This window comes from Pseudophryne corroboree, chromosome 2 (genome assembly GCF_028390025.1).
Source record: "Pseudophryne corroboree isolate aPseCor3 chromosome 2, aPseCor3.hap2, whole genome shotgun sequence".
Classification (NCBI taxonomy): domain Eukaryota; kingdom Metazoa; phylum Chordata; class Amphibia; order Anura; family Myobatrachidae; genus Pseudophryne; species Pseudophryne corroboree.
In genome coordinates, this window is record NC_086445.1 from 936,104,659 (window position 1) to 936,122,362 (window position 17,704).

The 17,704-nt window shown below is 48.2% G+C and overlaps 1 protein-coding gene across 2 annotated transcripts in view; it reads left to right on the forward strand.

The window, feature by feature from the left end:
* DCBLD2 (discoidin, CUB and LCCL domain containing 2) overlaps nt 1-17,704 on the forward strand; it is a 213,890-nt gene that overhangs the window by 186,743 nt on the left and 9,443 nt on the right. For both annotated transcript variants that reach the window (XM_063956268.1, XM_063956269.1), the window contains exon 13: nt 11,045-11,094. In XM_063956268.1, coding sequence (XP_063812338.1) covers nt 11,045-11,094 — 50 coding nt within the window. The remainder of the gene's footprint in view (nt 1-11,044; nt 11,095-17,704) is intronic.

Below are 17,704 nucleotides of genomic sequence, written 5' to 3' on the forward strand. Positions count from 1 at the left end.
CTTGGACTTCTCATGGGCCCTTGACGACCGCGGCTGGTCACTACATGCCTGGGCGGTCGTATCCGCCTCCTGGGTTGGCTCCCACTCCTCGTTGCTATGAAGGGATAGATCCGAGGGGGTGGGGGAAGGGGCGGATCGGGTCTGCTTGTCCTTTGACATCTCTGTTATAAAATAAACATACATACATACATACATACATACATACATACATACATACATACATACATGTATAAATGGCTGACCCACACAAAATGGCTGACCCACACTGTCGACTAAACTTGCTCCAAATCACCCCAAAATGGCCAGAAAGCATCCCAACACACTCAGGAGGTACACCACAGCAAAATTAGGCGGGAAAACACATGTTTGCCAAACAGTCTACAGCACAGGTCGACCAGGCTGTCGACTAAACTTGCTCCAAATCACCCCAAAATGGCCAGAAAGCATCCCAACACACTCAGGAGGTACACCACAGCAAAATTAGGCGGGAAAACACATGTTTGCCAAACAGTCTACAGCACAGGTCGACCAGGCTGTCGACTAAACTTGCTCCAAATCACCCCAAAATGGCCAGAAAGCATCCCAACACACTCAGGAGGTACACCACAGCAAAATTAGGCGGGAAAACACATGTTTGCCAAACTGCCGACAACACAGGTCGACCAGGCTGTCGACTAAACTTGCTCCAAATCACCCCAAAATGGCCAGAAAGCATCCCAGCACACTCAGGAGGAACACCACAGCAAAATTAGGCGGGAAAACACATGTTTGCCAAACTGCCGACAGCACAGGTCGACCAGGCTGTCGACTAAACTTGCTCCAAATCACCCCAAAATGGCCAGAAAGCATCCCAGCACACTCAGGAGGAACACCACAGCAAAATTAGGCGGGAAAACACATGTTTGCCAAACTGCCGACAGCACAGGTCGACCAGGCTGTCGACTAAACTTGCTCCAAATCACCCCAAAATGGCCAGAAAGCATCCCAACACACTCAGGAGGTACACCACAGCAAAATTAGGCAGGAAAACACATGTTTGCCAAACAGTCTACAGCACAGGTCGACCAGGCTGTCGACTAAACTTGCTCCAAATCACCCCAAAATGGCCAGAAAGCATCCCAGCACACTCAGGAGGAACACCACAGCAAAATTAGGCGGGAAAACACATGTTTGCCAAACTGCCGACAGCACAGGTCGACCAGGCTGTCGACTAAACTTGCTCCAAATCACCCCAAAATGGCCAGAAAGCATCCCAGCACACTCAGGAGGAACACCAGAGCAAAATTAGGCGGGAAAACACATGTTTGCCAAACAGTCTACAGCACAGGTCGACCAGGCTGTCGACTAAACTTGCTCCAAATCACCCCAAAATGGCCAGAAAGCATCCCAACACACTCAGGAGGTACACCACAGCAAAATTAGGCGGGAAAACACATGTTTGCCAAACAGTCTACAGCACAGGTCGACCAGGCTGTCGACTAAACTTGCTCCAAATCACCCCAAAATGGCCAGAAAGCATCCCAACACACTCAGGAGGTACACCACAGCAAAATTAGGCGGGAAAACACATGTTTGCCAAACAGTCTACAGCACAGGTCGACCAGGCTGTCGACTAAACTTGCTCCAAATCACCCCAAAATGGCCAGAAAGCATCCCAGCACACTCAGGAGGAACACCACAGCAAAATTAGGCGGGAAAACACATGTTTGCCAAACAGTCTACAGCACAGGTCGACCAGGCTGTCGACTAAACTTGCTCCAAATCACCCCAAAATGGCCAGAAAGCATCCCAGCACACTCAGGAGGAACACCACAGCAAAATTAGGCGGGAAAACACGTTTGCCAAACTGCCGACAGCACAGGTCGACCAGGCTGTCGACTAAACTTGCTCCAAATCACCCCAAAATGGCCAGAAAGCATCCCAACACACTCAGGAGGTACACCACAGCAAAATTAGGCGGGAAAACACATGTTTGCCAAACAGTCTACAGCACAGGTCGACCAGGCTGTCGACTAAACTTGCTCCAAATCACCCCAAAATGGCCAGAAAGCATCCCAGCACACTCAGGAGGAACACCACAGCAAAATTAGGCGGGAAAACACATGTTTGCCAAACAGTCTACAGCACAGGTCGACCAGGCTGTCGACTAAACTTGCTCCAAATCACCCCAAAATGGCCAGAAAGCATCCCAGCACACTCAGGAGGAACACCACAGCAAAATTAGGCGGGAAAACACATGTTTGCCAAACAGTCTACAGCACAGGTCGACCAGGCTGTCGACTAAACTTGCTCCAAATCACCCCAAAATGGCCAGAAAGCATCCCAACACACTCAGGAGGTACACCAATGCTAATAGAAGACCCAAAAAAGTCAATTTAAGAATAAAAAAAAAACGTGAAAAACTACCCCAAAACACAAGTCTCCCCCAAAAAATGCAGCAACACAAGCAAGGGGGCTATACACATACCTGCACACATACACAAACACCCCATGTACACCTCATGGCAACCCCCACTACACAAACACATACATGCAACACCAGACACACATGTGGTACTTACCTACAAATGTAGTAAAAGCTCCTAAAATGGCTCTCCTCCGGGTAACAGGAATCCTCCTGACTGTCCTGGAATAAAGCCTGCTGGGGTGTCCAAACGATATCCACAGCAAACAACCAAATTGCTAGCTCTGCACCTCCTCACACCTCTCTGCAGGTTCACAAAATGGCTGCAGAGCACGCAGCAAACAAGCCCTAATAAAGGGCTGCTTTCGGCGGGAAGGCGAATTCAGTACTCCCACTACTCGCCGATTGGCCGTAATCCGCCTGGGGGTGGGTCGAATCAGTTATACATTGAATATGGTGAATTCAGGGTCCCGGCGACAGGGCTGCGGCTGGCGATAGCGGGCGAATTATACAGGGGCGGATTAAATGATGCGATTCGCCCGCTATTGCATATACCCCTCAGTCTTATATATGAGAGATGCACAAAGGGAAATCTGCCGACTGGCATCTAAAGTAAGTGCATTGTCCATTTCTGCTAGGAGAGGCTTATGGACTCGCCAGTGGACAGGAGATGCAGATTCAAAAAAGCACATGGAAGTGTTACCATATAAGGGTGAGGAATTATTTGGGGATGGTCTCTCGGACCTAGTTTCCACAGCAACGTCTGGGAAGTCAGCATTTTTACCCCATGTCCCCTCACAGCCTAAGAAGGCGCCGTTTTATCAGGTTCAGTCCTTTCGGACCCAGGAAAACAGGCGTTGAAAAGGCGGGTCCTTTCTGTCCAGAGGTAGGGGAAAAAGGCTGCAACAAACAGCAGGTTCCCAGGAGCAAAAGTCCTCCCCCGCGTCTTCTTCCAAGTCCGCCGCATGACGGTGGGGCTCCACAGGCGGAGCCTGGTACGGTGGGGGGTCGCCTCAAAAATTTCAGCGATCAGTGGGTTCGCTCACAGGTGGATCCCTGGATCCTGCAAATAGTATCTCAGGGGTACAAGCTGGAATTCGAGGCGTCCCCACCCCACCGGTTCCTAAAATCTGCCTTGCCGATTGCTCCCTCAGACAGGGAGGCGGTGCTAGCGGCAATTCACAAGCTGTATTCCCAGCAGGTGATAATCAAGGTGCCCCTACTTCAACAAGGCCGGGGTTATTATTCCACACTATATGTGGTACCGAAACCGGACGGTTCGGTGAGACCCATTCTAAATTTGAAATCCTTGAACACGTACATAAAGAAATTCAAGTTCAAGATGGAATCGCTCAGGGCGGTTATTGCAAGCCTGGACGAGGGGGATTACATGGTATCCCTGGACATCAAGGATGCTTACTTGCATGTCCCCATTTACCATCCTCACCAGGAGTACCTCAGATTTGTGGTACAGGATTGCCATTACCAATTCCAGACGCTGCCGTTTGGACTGTCCACGGCACCGAGGGTATTCACCAAGGTTATGGCGGAAATGATGATACTCCTTCGAAGAAAGGGTGTTTTAATTATCCCGTACTTGGACGATCTCCTAATAAAAGCGAGGTCCAAGGAACAGTTGTTGGTGGGAGTAGCACTATCTCAGGAGGTGCTGCACCAGCACGGCTGGATTTTGAATATCCCAAAGTCACAGCTGGTTCCGACGACACGGCTACTGTTCCTGGGTATGATTCTGGATACAGTCCAGAAGAAAGTGTTTCTCCCGGAGGAGAAAGCCAGGGAGTTGTCATCTCTAGTCAGAGACCTCCTGAAACCAAAACAGGTATCAGTACATCGCTGCACGCGGGTCCTGGGAAAGATGGTGGCTTCTTACGAAGCAATTCCCTTCGGCAGGTTCCATGCCAGAATCTTTCAGTGGGACCTGTTGGACCAGTGGTCCGGATCGCATCTTCAGATGCATCGCTTGATAACCCTGTCTCCAAGAACCAGGGTGTCTCTACTGTGGTGGCTGCAGAGTGCCCATCTTCTAGAGGGCCGCAGATTCGGCATACAGGACTGGGTCCTGGTGACCACGGATGCCAGCCTTCGAGGCTGGGGGGCAGTCACACAGGGAAGAAACTTCCAAGGACTATGGTCGAGTCAGGAGACTTCCCTTCACGTAAATATTCTGGAACTGAGGGCCATCTACAATGCCCTAAGTCAAGCAAAATCCCTGCTTCTACACCAGCCGGTGCTGATCCAGTCAGACAACATCACGGCAGTTGCCCATGTAAATCGACAGGGCGGCACAAGAAGCAGGATGGCGATGGCAGAAGCCACAAGAATTCTCCGATGGGCGGAGAATCATGTACTAGCACTGTCAGCAGTGTTCATTCCGGGAGTGGACAACTGGGAAGCAGACTTCCTCAGCAGACACGACCTCCACCCGGGAGAGTGAGGACTTCATCCAGAAGTCTTTCAGATGCTGGTAAACCGCTGGGAAAAACCACAGGTGGACATGATGGCGTCCCGCCTCAACAAAAAGTTAAAAAGATATTGCGCCAGGTCAAGGGACCCTCAGGCGGTAGCTGTGGACGCTCTAGTGACACCGTGGGTGTACCAGTCGGTTTGTTTATTTATTTATTTATTTATTAACAGTTTCTTATATAGCGCAGCATATTCCGTTGCGGTTTATGTGTTCCCTCCTCTGCCTCTCATACCAAAGGTATTGAGAATAATAAGAAAGAGAGGAGTAAACACCATTCTCGTGGTTCCGGATTGGCCAAGACGAGCGTGGTACCCGGAACTTCAAGAGATGCTCTCAGAGGACCCGTGGCCTCTACCGCTCAGACAGGACCTGTTACAGCAGGGGCCCTGTCTGTTCCAAGACTTACCGCGGCTGCGTTTGACGGCATGGCGGTTGAACACCGGATCCTAAAGGAAAAGGGTATTCCGGAAGAAGTCATTCCTACGCTTATTAAGGCCAGGAAAGATGTTACGGCAAAGCATTATCACCGCATATGGCGGAAATATGTTGCATGGTGCGAGGCCAAAAAGGCCCCAACAGAGGAATTTCAACTAGGTCGATTTCTGCATTTCCTGCAAGCAGGAGTGAATATGGGCCTAAAACTAGGCTCCATTAAAGTACAGATCTCGGCTCTGTCGATTTTCTTTCAAAAAGAACTAGCTTCAGTACCTGAAGTTCAGACATTTGTGAAAGGAGTGCTGCATATTCAGCCCCCATTTGTGCCTCCTGTGGCACCTTGGGATCTCAACGTGATGTTGAGCTTCTTAAAATCACATTGGTTTGAGCCACTAAAAACCGTGGATCTGAAATATCTCACGTGGAAAGTGGTCATGTTATTGGCCTTGGCTTCAGCCAGGCGAGTGTCAGAATTGGCGGCTTTATCATGTAAAAGCCCTTATCTGATTTTCCATATGGATAGGGCAGAATTGAGGACTCGTCCCCAATTTCTCCCTAAGTTGGAGTCAGCGTTTCACTTGAACCAGCCTATTGTGGTGCCTGCGGCTACTAAGGATTTGGAGGACTCCAAGTTGCTAGACGTTGTCAGGGCCCTGAAAATATATGTTTCCAGGACGGCTGGAGTCAGAAAATCTGACTCGCTGTTTATCCTGTATGCACCCAACAAGCTGGGTGCTCCTGCTTCTAAGCAGTCTATTGCTCGCTGGATTTGTAGTACAATTCAGCTTGCACATTCTGTGGCAGGCCTGCCACAGCCAAAATCTGTGAAGGCCCATTCCACAAGGAAGGTGGGCTCATCTTGGGCGGCTGCCCGAGGGGTCTCGGCTTTACAACTTTGGCGAGCAGCTACTTGGTCAGGGGCAAACACGTTTGCAAAATTCTACAAATTTGATACCCTGGCTGAGGAGGACCTGGAGTTCTCTCATTCGGTGCTGTAGAGTCATCCGCACTCTCCCGCCCGTTTGGGAGCTTTGGTATAATCCCCATGGTCCTTACGGAGTTCCCAGCATCCACTAGGACGTCAGAGAAAATAAGAATTTACTCACCGGTAATTCTATTTCTCGTAGTCCGTAGTGGATGCTGGGCGCCCATCCCAAGTGCGGATTGTCTGCAATACTTGTAAATAGTTATTGTTAACTAAAGGGTTATTGTTGAGCCATCTGTTGAGAGGCTCAGTTGTTTTCATACTGTCAAACTGGATATAGTATCACGAGTTGTACGGTGTGATTGGTGTGGCTGGTAAGAGTCTTACCCGGGATTCTAAATCCTTCCTTATTATGTCTGCTCGTCCGGGCACGGTGTCCTAACTGAGGCTTGGAGGAGGGTCATAGTGGGAGGAGCCAGTGCACACCAGGTAGTCATAAATCTTTCTAGAGTGCCCAGCCTCCTTCGGAGCCCGCTATTCCCCATGGTCCTTACGGAGTTCCCAGCATCCACTACGGACTACGAGAAATAGAATTACCGGTGAGTAAATTCTTATTTTAATTTGTTTTAGTGGCCTATTCTTTTCAATGGGGTCTGCATCAGTGGTTCCTAAGACCCCTTTCTGGTTTACCAAAGTAGTCAAAATAAGTGAACGCAGGACATTTTAGAAAATGAAATCTTTGTTTTTGTTCCGCCGTTTTCCAAGTGGGATAAAAAATGAAAATCCCCATACAGAATGCTTCCTGAAAGTAAATGAGTCCAAATAATGCAGGATGTCACCTTGGCTGGCCTATTAGTGTTTTTACCACACTTGCCTCTCTGTTGTTGTTGTTTTTTGTTGTTGTTGTTTTTTTTTGTTTGTTTGTTATCTCTGTTGATGTCATTGTTTGTTTTTGTTAATTATTATTATTTTATAGGAAGAAGTTAACTTTTTAATACTGTAGCAAAATACTCCAGTTAGACCAGGATTCTTCACTTGCAGTACTTTTTTCCCTCATGGGTAGAAAAAAAAATCCTTTCCCTTTTAAATGAGAGAAAAAAAAAAAATCAACGCGTTACCTCCTAAACTGTTAGGGTGTGTACACACGGTGAGATTCGGGCTATGCTCAATTCTCACTATGCAACAGGGGCTAGGTCGGCACATAGTCAGTATCGCAAGCACACTCAGTATGTGCTTGCGATAGTGACTGTGCAATTTTGGCTAAGTGTCAATTTTGACTATCTCTTCTATAGAGATAGTCAAAATTGACTTGCCTGAACAGTCTATCTATTCTTGCGATGCCGACCGAGCGGGACCGCACATCGGCATCGAATCGGGATCGCAAGGTGACTTTCACTTTGCGATCTGCACTAACTTTTCTTACGATTTTGACTATATAGTCAGAATCGTAAGAAAAAAATCTCACCGTTTGTACACAACCTTAGTCAGTAATGGTACTTTGTTCATGTTTACAAACAATATATGCAACGTATCAAGCATTAACGTAGAAATGCAGACATCTCTGCTGTATACATCTATTACATAGCACCATCTAGAGGCCACAGAAAGCTATAGCGATCCAAAAATATCTGACTCTGCAGACATGAACAAAATAAATATAAGTAGGCGAGATAGACAGACAGATAGATAGATAGATAGATAGATAGATATATATATATATATAGAGAGAGAGAGAGAGAGAGTGTGTGAGTTCTATATAAAAAATTTTTTTACAGGCTTAAAATATCACATGTGGTCACAATATCTGCAATTGTCGTACAGGTATGTGCTGGAGTATATTTTAAGCTACTTTCAGGATCAGATTTGTTTTTGGGTTTTTTTTGGGGGGGGGGGTGGCTGGGTGGAATGAATATTATTAAGATCAGTGCAGCCACAAAGATCATTCCTAAAGATTTTTTTTTTTTTTTTTTAATTAGCTGATGCAATCTATTTTATGTATTGTCATGAAAATTCCCAATGGTGGAGTGAGCCGTGATCCTTACTTAGTGCCATGCTGGATATTTAAGTTGTGTTTAGAAACTCCACTGTGTTGGTGTGTGCCGTGTCCCTGTGCCATATACTTTCCCTTGTGTCCTTGTCTCTCTGCCCAACACTCTGTGACTAGCGGAGCAGTTTGTACATCTCTCCTGCCTAAGTAACACATTCACCTTTCCATTGTCGCAGTACTGGACCGCTTGTGTCTTTTTGTGAAGGTGCAAGATATTATTCTCACTATCTTTTATGTATAGGGTGCCAGAAGTATTCCGTAGCACTGTACAAAAGTGTAAAGCTGACTGCAGAGAGTAGATACATTACACTGAGCCGTTAGTAAAACTATACAGGGAACATATGAGCCTGCAATCCATAGGATACACGCTTGCAGTCTGTAGGATGACATGTTGTGTTTGTGTCATTGGGAAGACTATTCAGGGTATGTTAGGTGCATTTATACACTCTCTAGAGGAGGTGAGTATTTTGTATATATTGAATATTTAATGTACAGCGTGGATTGGGTTTCTTGCATATTCCAGCTTTATCAGGGATGTTTGATGAAGATACTGGCCATGATTTAGCGCTGAATGTAGAGATGCCCCATTTGCTTGTGAGCAGAGATACGTCTGTATACTTGTGGCTCCATGTCTGTATTTTCAGTACGTGCGACCTTTACATTCTTCTGCTGCAGATATGAGGCAGTCCTCCTCATGCAACAATTCTCTTGTAGAGACACTTTCCTGAAATGTACACGGCTAGCATTCCCGTATTGTATTGCAGAATCACTGGAGCAGATGTATTGAGCCTGGAGAAGTGATAAAGCAGTGATAAGTGCAAAGTGATAATGCACCAGTCAATCAGCTCCAATATGTAAATTGACAGGAGTTGATTGGCTGGTGCCTTATCACCTTCAACTTATCACTGCTTTATCACTTCTCCAGGCTTAATACATCTGTCCCTATGTTCTGTAAGTGCAAGATGCATACTGTCTGTCTAAGGGAGCAAACTGTGTGCATGCACAGTACGAAGGGGGCCCTAATTTGCACACCTTAATTAGGTAATGAGGTGCTACTCTGCTTGAGACTTAATACAATGTACAAAAGGAAAAGGTAGCAGGTGCACTATCTCACACTAGCTCAACCTGTAGTAACCAGAGGCACTTAGCATATTCCTGGCCAGGGCTATGAGCTTACCCACCGCATCAAGGTAGCCTCTCATTGGGTAAGTCCCTAACACTAACTATAGGGGTTCAGGTCCGGGGGGCAGGACACCCCAGAGCCACCCAGCCAGACAACCCCAGGGCATCGCAGGAGTGATACAAAATAGAGGGTTAAAGAGGTAGGAGCAGCTGCTGCTGCATGTGTGACTAATGTGAGGAGTAAAAGAAAATTATGTGAAAGTGTTACATATATATATATGTCAAACTATGCGGTGGGTAAGCTCATAGCCCTGGCCAGGGATATGCTAAGTGCCTCTGGTTACTACAGGTTGAGCTAGTGTGAGTTAGTGCACCTGCTACCTTTTCCTTTTGTGCATGCACAGTACATCAGGGAGCAAGCCGTGCGCATGCACAGTACATCAGGGAGCGAGCTGTGCGCATGCACAGTACATCAGGGAGCAAGCTGTGCGCATGCACAGTACATCAGGGAGCAAGCTGTGCGCATGCACAGTACATCAGGGAGCGAGCTGTGCGCATGCACAGTACATCAGGGAGCAAGCTGTGCGCATGCACAGTACATCAGGGAGCAAGCTGTGCGCATGCACAGTACATCAGGGAGCAAGCTGTGCGCATGCACAGTACATCAGGGAGCAAGCTGTGCGCATGCACAGTACATCAGGGAGCAAGCTGTGCGCATGCACAGTACATCAGGGAGCAAGCTGTGTGCATGCACAGTACATCAGGGAGCAAGCTGTGTGCGCATGCACAGTACATCAGGGAGCAAGCTGTGTGCGCATGCACAGTACATCAGGGAGCAAGCTGTGTGCGCATGCACAGTACATCAGGGAGCAAGCTGTGTGCGCATGCACAGTACATCAGGGAGCAAGCTGTGTGCGCATGCACAGTACATCAGGGAGCAAGCTGTGTGCGCATGCACAGTACATCAGGGAGCAAGCTGTGTGCGCATGCACAGTACATCAGGGAGCAAGCTGTGTGCGCATGCACAGTACATCAGGGAGCAAGCTGTGTGCGCATGCACAGTACATCAGGGAGCAAGCTGTGCGCATGCACAGTACATCAGGGAGCAAGCTGTGTGCGCATGCACAGTACATCAGGGAGCAAGCTGTGTGCGCATGCACAGTACATCAGGGAGCAAGCTGTGTGCGCATGCACAGTACATCAGGGAGCAAGCTGTGTGCGCATGCACAGTACATCAGGGAGCAAGCTGTGTGCGCATGCACAGTACATCAGGGAGCAAGCTGTGTGCGCATGCACAGTACATCAGGGAGCAAGCTGTGTGCGCATGCACAGTACATCAGGGAGCAAGCTGTGTGCGCATGCACAGTACATCAGGGAGCAAGCTGTGTGCGCATGCACAGTACATCAGGCTCTCTAATATTGATGCCTCCACATCACTAGGGTGCACTGAAGTGGGAACGCCAAATCATTCCAGTTTACGGCTTTTCTAACCTTAGGTATTCATCAAAGTAATATTACGGTGCAGGGGTTATTATGGATGTAGATTATTACAAACTCATCAGTGTAAAATTTCTTTTTTTTTTTTTTTTTTTTCTTTCCCCCCCTCTTCATTATTTTCTGCAACAGAAAGAAGAAAGCTGAAGGCACATATGACTTGCCATATTGGGATCGTGCAGGTAAGTAATGTTTCAGTCCATACGCTAACTTGTCCTTAGAACAAGTTTATGTTTTGTTTAGACCCTATAGGTCTGAAGATGCCCAAGTACTAGGAGGATGGGGGGGGGAGGGGGGGGTTGTTATATGATCACACATAATGATCCCATGAAAGTCAGTAGCCTCATTATTGTGCATTGCGGAATGAGGGTGTGACATGACCAGTGATGGCCTCTATACGCTTGTGTACGCATATTTCTCTTATAACTGCAGTAACAGGCAGCAATATACCGGGACGTAACCTGCTCCTCAGGCCGGACTAATGGATCTCCTCCTGTCTGGGGCGCACTGGTAGACAATCATAGATCATATCGTGCTTGTCGACTTCAGTCTAAACTCATACACAGACTTTCACATGTTGCTTTCAGAGCAATGACTGGTTTTTATGATTCAAAACCATCTCCTTGTCCACAATGCACTGTCAAACAGCAACTGCTGCACTGTCGGCCTTGTTACCAACCTGCGGGCTACTATTTGTGTAAAATGAATGAGACCCTATCAGTTATTACTACACTTTTTAAATTGATTAGGGGGTTAAGGACCAGCGCCCTAACCATTTGGGGAATTAAATCCTGGCAATTGGTGCTGTTTGCTGCTTCTTTAACAGGATCCAAAATAGAAAAAGTCCTTTCTGGTGCAGGTTCCTCTAATTAAATTTTTTTCTTATATTTCATGACAGTTCATAAATTCAGTCACATCTGTGTCTTAAAATGCAACACTCCGATACAGCATACATCAGTTCTGCATAAACTTTGTTACACGTTTCATGGGACCGCTGGCCGCTTCTTCAGGCGTTTTATACCTAACACTTTTTGATGATTGAAATCCCAAATCTTGGGGTAAAAATAGCGCACTTTATTCCTTGCAGAGTGGCAGCATTTAGCCGGCTTCCTGTGAGGAGTTGTAACAGAGTGACTGAGGAAGCGGGCAGCATTCCCGCGAAACGCGTATCAAAGCCTTATGCAGAATTGATGTATGCTGTATCTGATTGTCACCTTTTAAGAGACAAATGGAATTGCATTTATGAGCTATGATGAATACTTAGTAACTACTGTTTCATTTTAAAGAAATATCAGATTCTTCAATTGGGGGAACCTGTGACGGATAGGACCTTGTCTACACTATTCAAACTAAGTCAGGCATTAGGCTTAAAGAGAAAAATGTGTGCGTGTGTGTGGGACGGGGAGAGGGTGTCACATAGACCTAACTTGACATTCAGAAATACATATTGTGTTAAAATACATGTAGACGTGCGTATTTATATAATTGCATATGTAATAAACATTTTTCTCTGACGTCCTAAGTGGATGCTGGGACTCCGTAAGGACCATGGGGAATAGCGGCTCCGCAGGAGACTAGGCACAACTAAAGAAAGCTTTAGGACTACCTGGTGTGCACTGGCTCCTCCCACTATGACCCTCCTCCAGACCTCAGTTAGAATCTTGTGCCCGGCTGAGCTGGATGCACACTAGGGGCTCTCCTGAGCTCCTAGAAAAGAAAGTATATTTTAGTTTTTTTATTTTCAGTGAGATCTGCTGGCAACAGACTCACTGCTACGAGGGACTAAGGGGAGAAGAAGCGAACCTACCTGCTTGCAGCTAGTTTGGGCTTCTTAGGCTACTGGACACCATTAGCTCCAGAGGGATCGAACACAGGACTCGACCTCGATCGTCCGGTCCCGGAGCCGCGCCGCCGTCCCCCTTACAGAGCCAGAAGCATGAAGATGGTCCTGAAAATCGGCGGCAGAAGACTTTGGTCTTCAACAAGGTAGCGCACAGCACTGCAGCTCTGCGCCATTGCTCCTCATGCACACCTCACACTCCGGTCACTGATGGGTGCAGGGCGCGGGGGGGGGGGGGCGTCCTGAGCAGCAATATTAACACCTTGCCTGGCAAAATAATCACAATATATAGTCCTAGAGGCTATATATGTGAAAAATACCCCTGCCAGGATCCATAAAAAAGCGGGAGAAAGTCTGCCGAAAAAGGGGCGGGGCTATCTCCCTCAGCACACTGGCGCCATTTTTCCCTCACAGCTCCGCTGGAAGGATCGCTCCCAGGCTCTCCCCTGCAGTTTCAAGACTACAAAGGGTAAAAAAGAGAGGGGGGGCACTAAATTTAGGCGCAGCAGTATATATATAAGCAGCTATAAGGGAAAATCACTCAGTTATAGTGTTCATCCCTGTGTTATATAGCGCTCTGGTGTGTGCTGGCATACTCTCTCTCTGTCTCCCCAAAGGGCTTTGTGGGGTCCTATCCTCAGTCAGAGCATTCCCTGTGTGTGTGCGGTGTGTCGGTACGGCTGTGTCGACATGTTTGAGGAGGAGGCTTATGTGGAGGCGGAGCAGTTGCCGATAAATGTGATGTCACCCCCTGCGGGGTCGACACCTGAGTGGATGCTTATGTGGAAGGAATTACGCGACCGTGTCGACTCCTTACATAAAAGGTTTGACGACATACCAAATATGGGACAGCCGGCTTCTCAGCCTGTGCCTGCCCAGGCGTCTCAAAAGCCATCAGGGGCTCTAAAACGCCCGCTACCTTAGATGGCAGACACAGATGTCGACACGGATACTGACTCCAGTGTCGACGACGATGAGACTAATGTAACTTCCAATAGGGCCACACGTTACATGATTGAGGCAATGAAAAATGTGTTGCACATTTCTGATGTTACCCCAGGAACCACAAAAAAGGGTATTATGTTTGGAGAGAGAAAACTACCAGTAGTTTTTCCTCCATCTGAGGAATTAAATGAAGTGTGTGAAGAAGCGTGGGCTTCCCCCGATAAGAAACTGGTAATTTCTAAAAGGTTACTAATGACGTACCCTTTCCCGCCAGAGGATAGGTCATGTTGGGAAACATCCCCTAGGGTGGATAAAGCGCTCACACGCTTGTCAAAAAAGGTGGCACTACCGTCTCCGGATACGGCCGCCCTAAAGGACCCTGCTGATAGGAAACAGGAGGCTATCCTGAAGTCTGTATATACACACACCGGTATTATACTGAGACCAGCTATTGCTTCAGCATGGATGTGCAGTGCTGCAGCTGCGTGGTCAGATTCCCTGTCGGAAAATATTGATACCCTAGACAGGGACACTATATTGCTAACTGTGGAGCATATTAAAGACGCAGTCTTATACATGAGAGATGCACAGAGGGATATTTGCCGGCTGGCATCTAAAATAAGTGCAATGTCCATTTCTGCCAGGAGAGGGTTATGGACTCGTCAGTGGACAGGTGATGCAGATTCTAAAAGGCACATGGAAGTTTTGCCTTATAAGGGTGAGGAGTTGTTCGGGGATGGTCTCTCGGACCTCGTTTCCACAGCAACAGCTGGGAAGTCAGCATTTTTACCCCATGTTCCCTCACAGCCAAAGAAAGCACCGTATTATCAGGTACAGTCCTTTCGGCCCCATAAGGGCAAGCGGGTTAAAGGCGCGTCCTTTCTGCCCAGAGGCAGAGGTAGAGGGAAAAAGCTGCAGCATACAGCCAGTTCCCATGAGCAAAAGTCCTCCCCCGCTTCCTCCAAGTCCACCGCATGACGCTGGGGCTCCACAGGCGGAGCCAGGTACGGTGGGGGCCCGTCTCAAAAACTTCAGCAATCAGTGGGCTCGCTCACGGGTGGATCCCTGGATCCTTCAAGTAGTATCTCAGGGGTACAAGCTGGAATTCGAGACGTCTCCCCCCGCCGTTTCCTCAAATCTGCCTTGCCAACAACTCCCTCAGGCAGGGAGGCAGTGCTAGAGGCAATTCACAAGCTGTATTCCCAGCAGGTGATAGTCAAGGTGCCCCTCCTTCAACAAGGACGGGGTTACTATTCCACAATGTTTGTGGTACCGAAACCGGACGGTTCGGTGAGACCCATTTTAAATTTGAAATCCTTGAAAACATATATAAAAAAATTCAAGTTCAAGATGGAATCGCTCAGGGCGGTTATTGCAAGCCTGGACGAGGGGGATTACATGGTATCACTGGACATCAAGGATGCTTGCCTGCATGTCCCCATTTACCATCCTCACCAGGAGTACCTCAGATTTGTGGTACAGGATTGTCATTACCAATTCCAGACGTTGCCGTTTGGTCTGTCCACGGCACAGAGGGCATTTACCAAGGTAATGGCCGAAATGATGATACTCCTTCGAAAAAAGGGAGTTTTAATTATCCCGTACTTGGACGATCTCCTGATAAAGGCGAGGTCCAGGGAGCAGTTGTTGGTCGGGGTAGCACTATCTCGGGAGGTGCTACAACAGCACGGTTGGATTCTAAATATTCCAAAGTCACAGCTGGTCCCTACGACACGTCTACTGTTCCTGAGGATGGTTCTGGACACAGAACAGAAAAGTGTTTCTCCCGGAGGAGAAGGCCAAGGAGCTGTCATCTCTAGTCAGAGGCCTCCTAACACCAAAACAGGTGTTGGTGCATCACTGCACGCGAGTCCTGGGGAAAATGGTAGCTTCCTACGAAGCAATTCCATTCGGCAGGTTCCATGCAAGGACTTTTCAGTGGGACCTGTTGGACAAGTGGTCCGGATCGCATCTTCAGATGCATCGGCTGATAACCCTGTCTCCAAGGACCAGGGTGTCTCTGCTGTGGTGGCTGCAAAGTGCTCATCTTCAAGAGGGCCGCAGATTCGGCATACAGGACTGGGTCCTGGTGACCACGGATGCCAGCCTTCGAGGCTGGGGGGCAGTCACACAGGGAAGAAACTTCCAAGGTCTATGGTCAAGTCAGGAGGCCTCCCTACACATAAATATTCTGGAACTGAGGGCCATTTTCAATGCCCTAAGTCAGGCAAAACCCCTGCTTCAAAACCAGCCGGTACTGATCCAGTCAGACAACATCACGGCAGTCGCCCTTGTAAACCGACAGGGCGGCACAAGAAGCAGGACGGCGATGGCAGAAGCCACAAGGATTCTCCGATGGGCGGAAAATCACGTGTTAGCACTGTCAGCAGTGTTCATTCCGGGAGTGGACAACTGGGAAGCAGACTTCCTCAGCAGGCACGATCTCCACCCGGGAGAGTGGGGACTTCATCCAGAAATCTTCCAAATTATTGTAAACCGTTGGGAAAGGCCACAGGTGGACATGATGGCGTCCCGCCTAAACAAAAAGCTAGAATGATATTGCGCCAGGTCGAGAGACCCTCAGGCAATAGCTGTGGACGCTCTAGTGACACCGTGGGTGTACCGGTCGGTTTATGTGTTCCCTCCTCTTCCTCTCATACCCAAGGTACTGAGGATAATAAGGAGAAGAGGAGTAAGAACTATACTCATTGTTCCGGATTGGCCAAGAAGAGCTTGGTACCCGGAACTTCAAGAAATGATCTCAGAGGACCCATGGCCTCTGCCGCTCAGACAGGACCTGCTGCAGCAGGGGCCCTGTCTGTTCCAAGACTTACCGCGGCTGCGTTTGACGGCATGGCGGTTGAACACCGGATCCTGAAGGAAAAGGGCATTCCGGAGGAAGTCATTCCTACGCTGATTAAAGCTAGGAAAGAAGTGACCGCAAACCATTATCACCGCATTTGGCGAAAATATGTTGCGTGGTGTGAGGCCAGGAAGGCCCCAACGGAGGAATTTCAGCTGGGCCGTTTTCTGCACTTCCTACAGTCAGGGGTGACTATGGGCCTAAAATTGGGTTCCATTAAGGTCCAGATTTCGGCTCTATCGATTTTCTTCCAGAGAGAACTGGCTTCACTACCTGAAGTTCAGACTTTTGTTAAGGGAGTGCTGCATATTCAGCCCCCTTTTGTGCCTCCAGTGGCACCTTGGGATCTCAACGTGGTGTTGGATTTCTTAAAGTCACATTGGTTTGAGCCACTTAAAACCGTGGAATTAAAATATCTCACGTGGAAAGTGATAATGCTGTTGGCCTTGGCTTCGGCCAGGCGTGTGTCAGAATTGGCGGCTTTGTCATGTAAAAGCCCTTATCTAATTTTCCATATGGATAGGGCAGAATTGAGGACTCGTCCCCAGTTTCTCCCTAAGGTGGTATCAGCTTTTCATTTGAACCAACCTATCGTGGTGCCTGCGGCTACTAAAGACTCGGAGGCTTCCAAGTTGTCGGACGTAGTCAGGGCCCTGAAAATTTATGTTTCCAGGACGGCTAGTGTCAGGAAAACTGACTCGCTATTTATCCTGTATGCACCCAACAAACTGGGTGCTCCTGCTTCAAAGCAGACTATTGCTCGCTGGATCTGTAGTACGATTCAGCTTGCACATTCTGCGGCTGGACTGCCGCATCCTAAATCAGTGAAAGCCCATTCCACAAGGAAGGTGGGCTCTTCTTGGGCGGCTGCCCGAGGGGTCTCGGCTTTACAACTTTGCCGAGCAACTACTTGGTCGGAGTCAAACACATTTGCTAAATTCTGCAAGTTTGATACCCTGGCTGAGGAGGACCTAGAGTTTGCCCATTCGGTGCTGCAGAGTCATCCGCACTCTCCCGCCCGTTTGGGAGCTTTGGTATAATCCCCATGGTCCTTACGGAGTCCCAGCATCCACTTAGGACGTCGGAGAAAATAAGAATTTACTCACCGGTAAATCTATTTCTCGTAGTCCGTAGTGGATGCTGG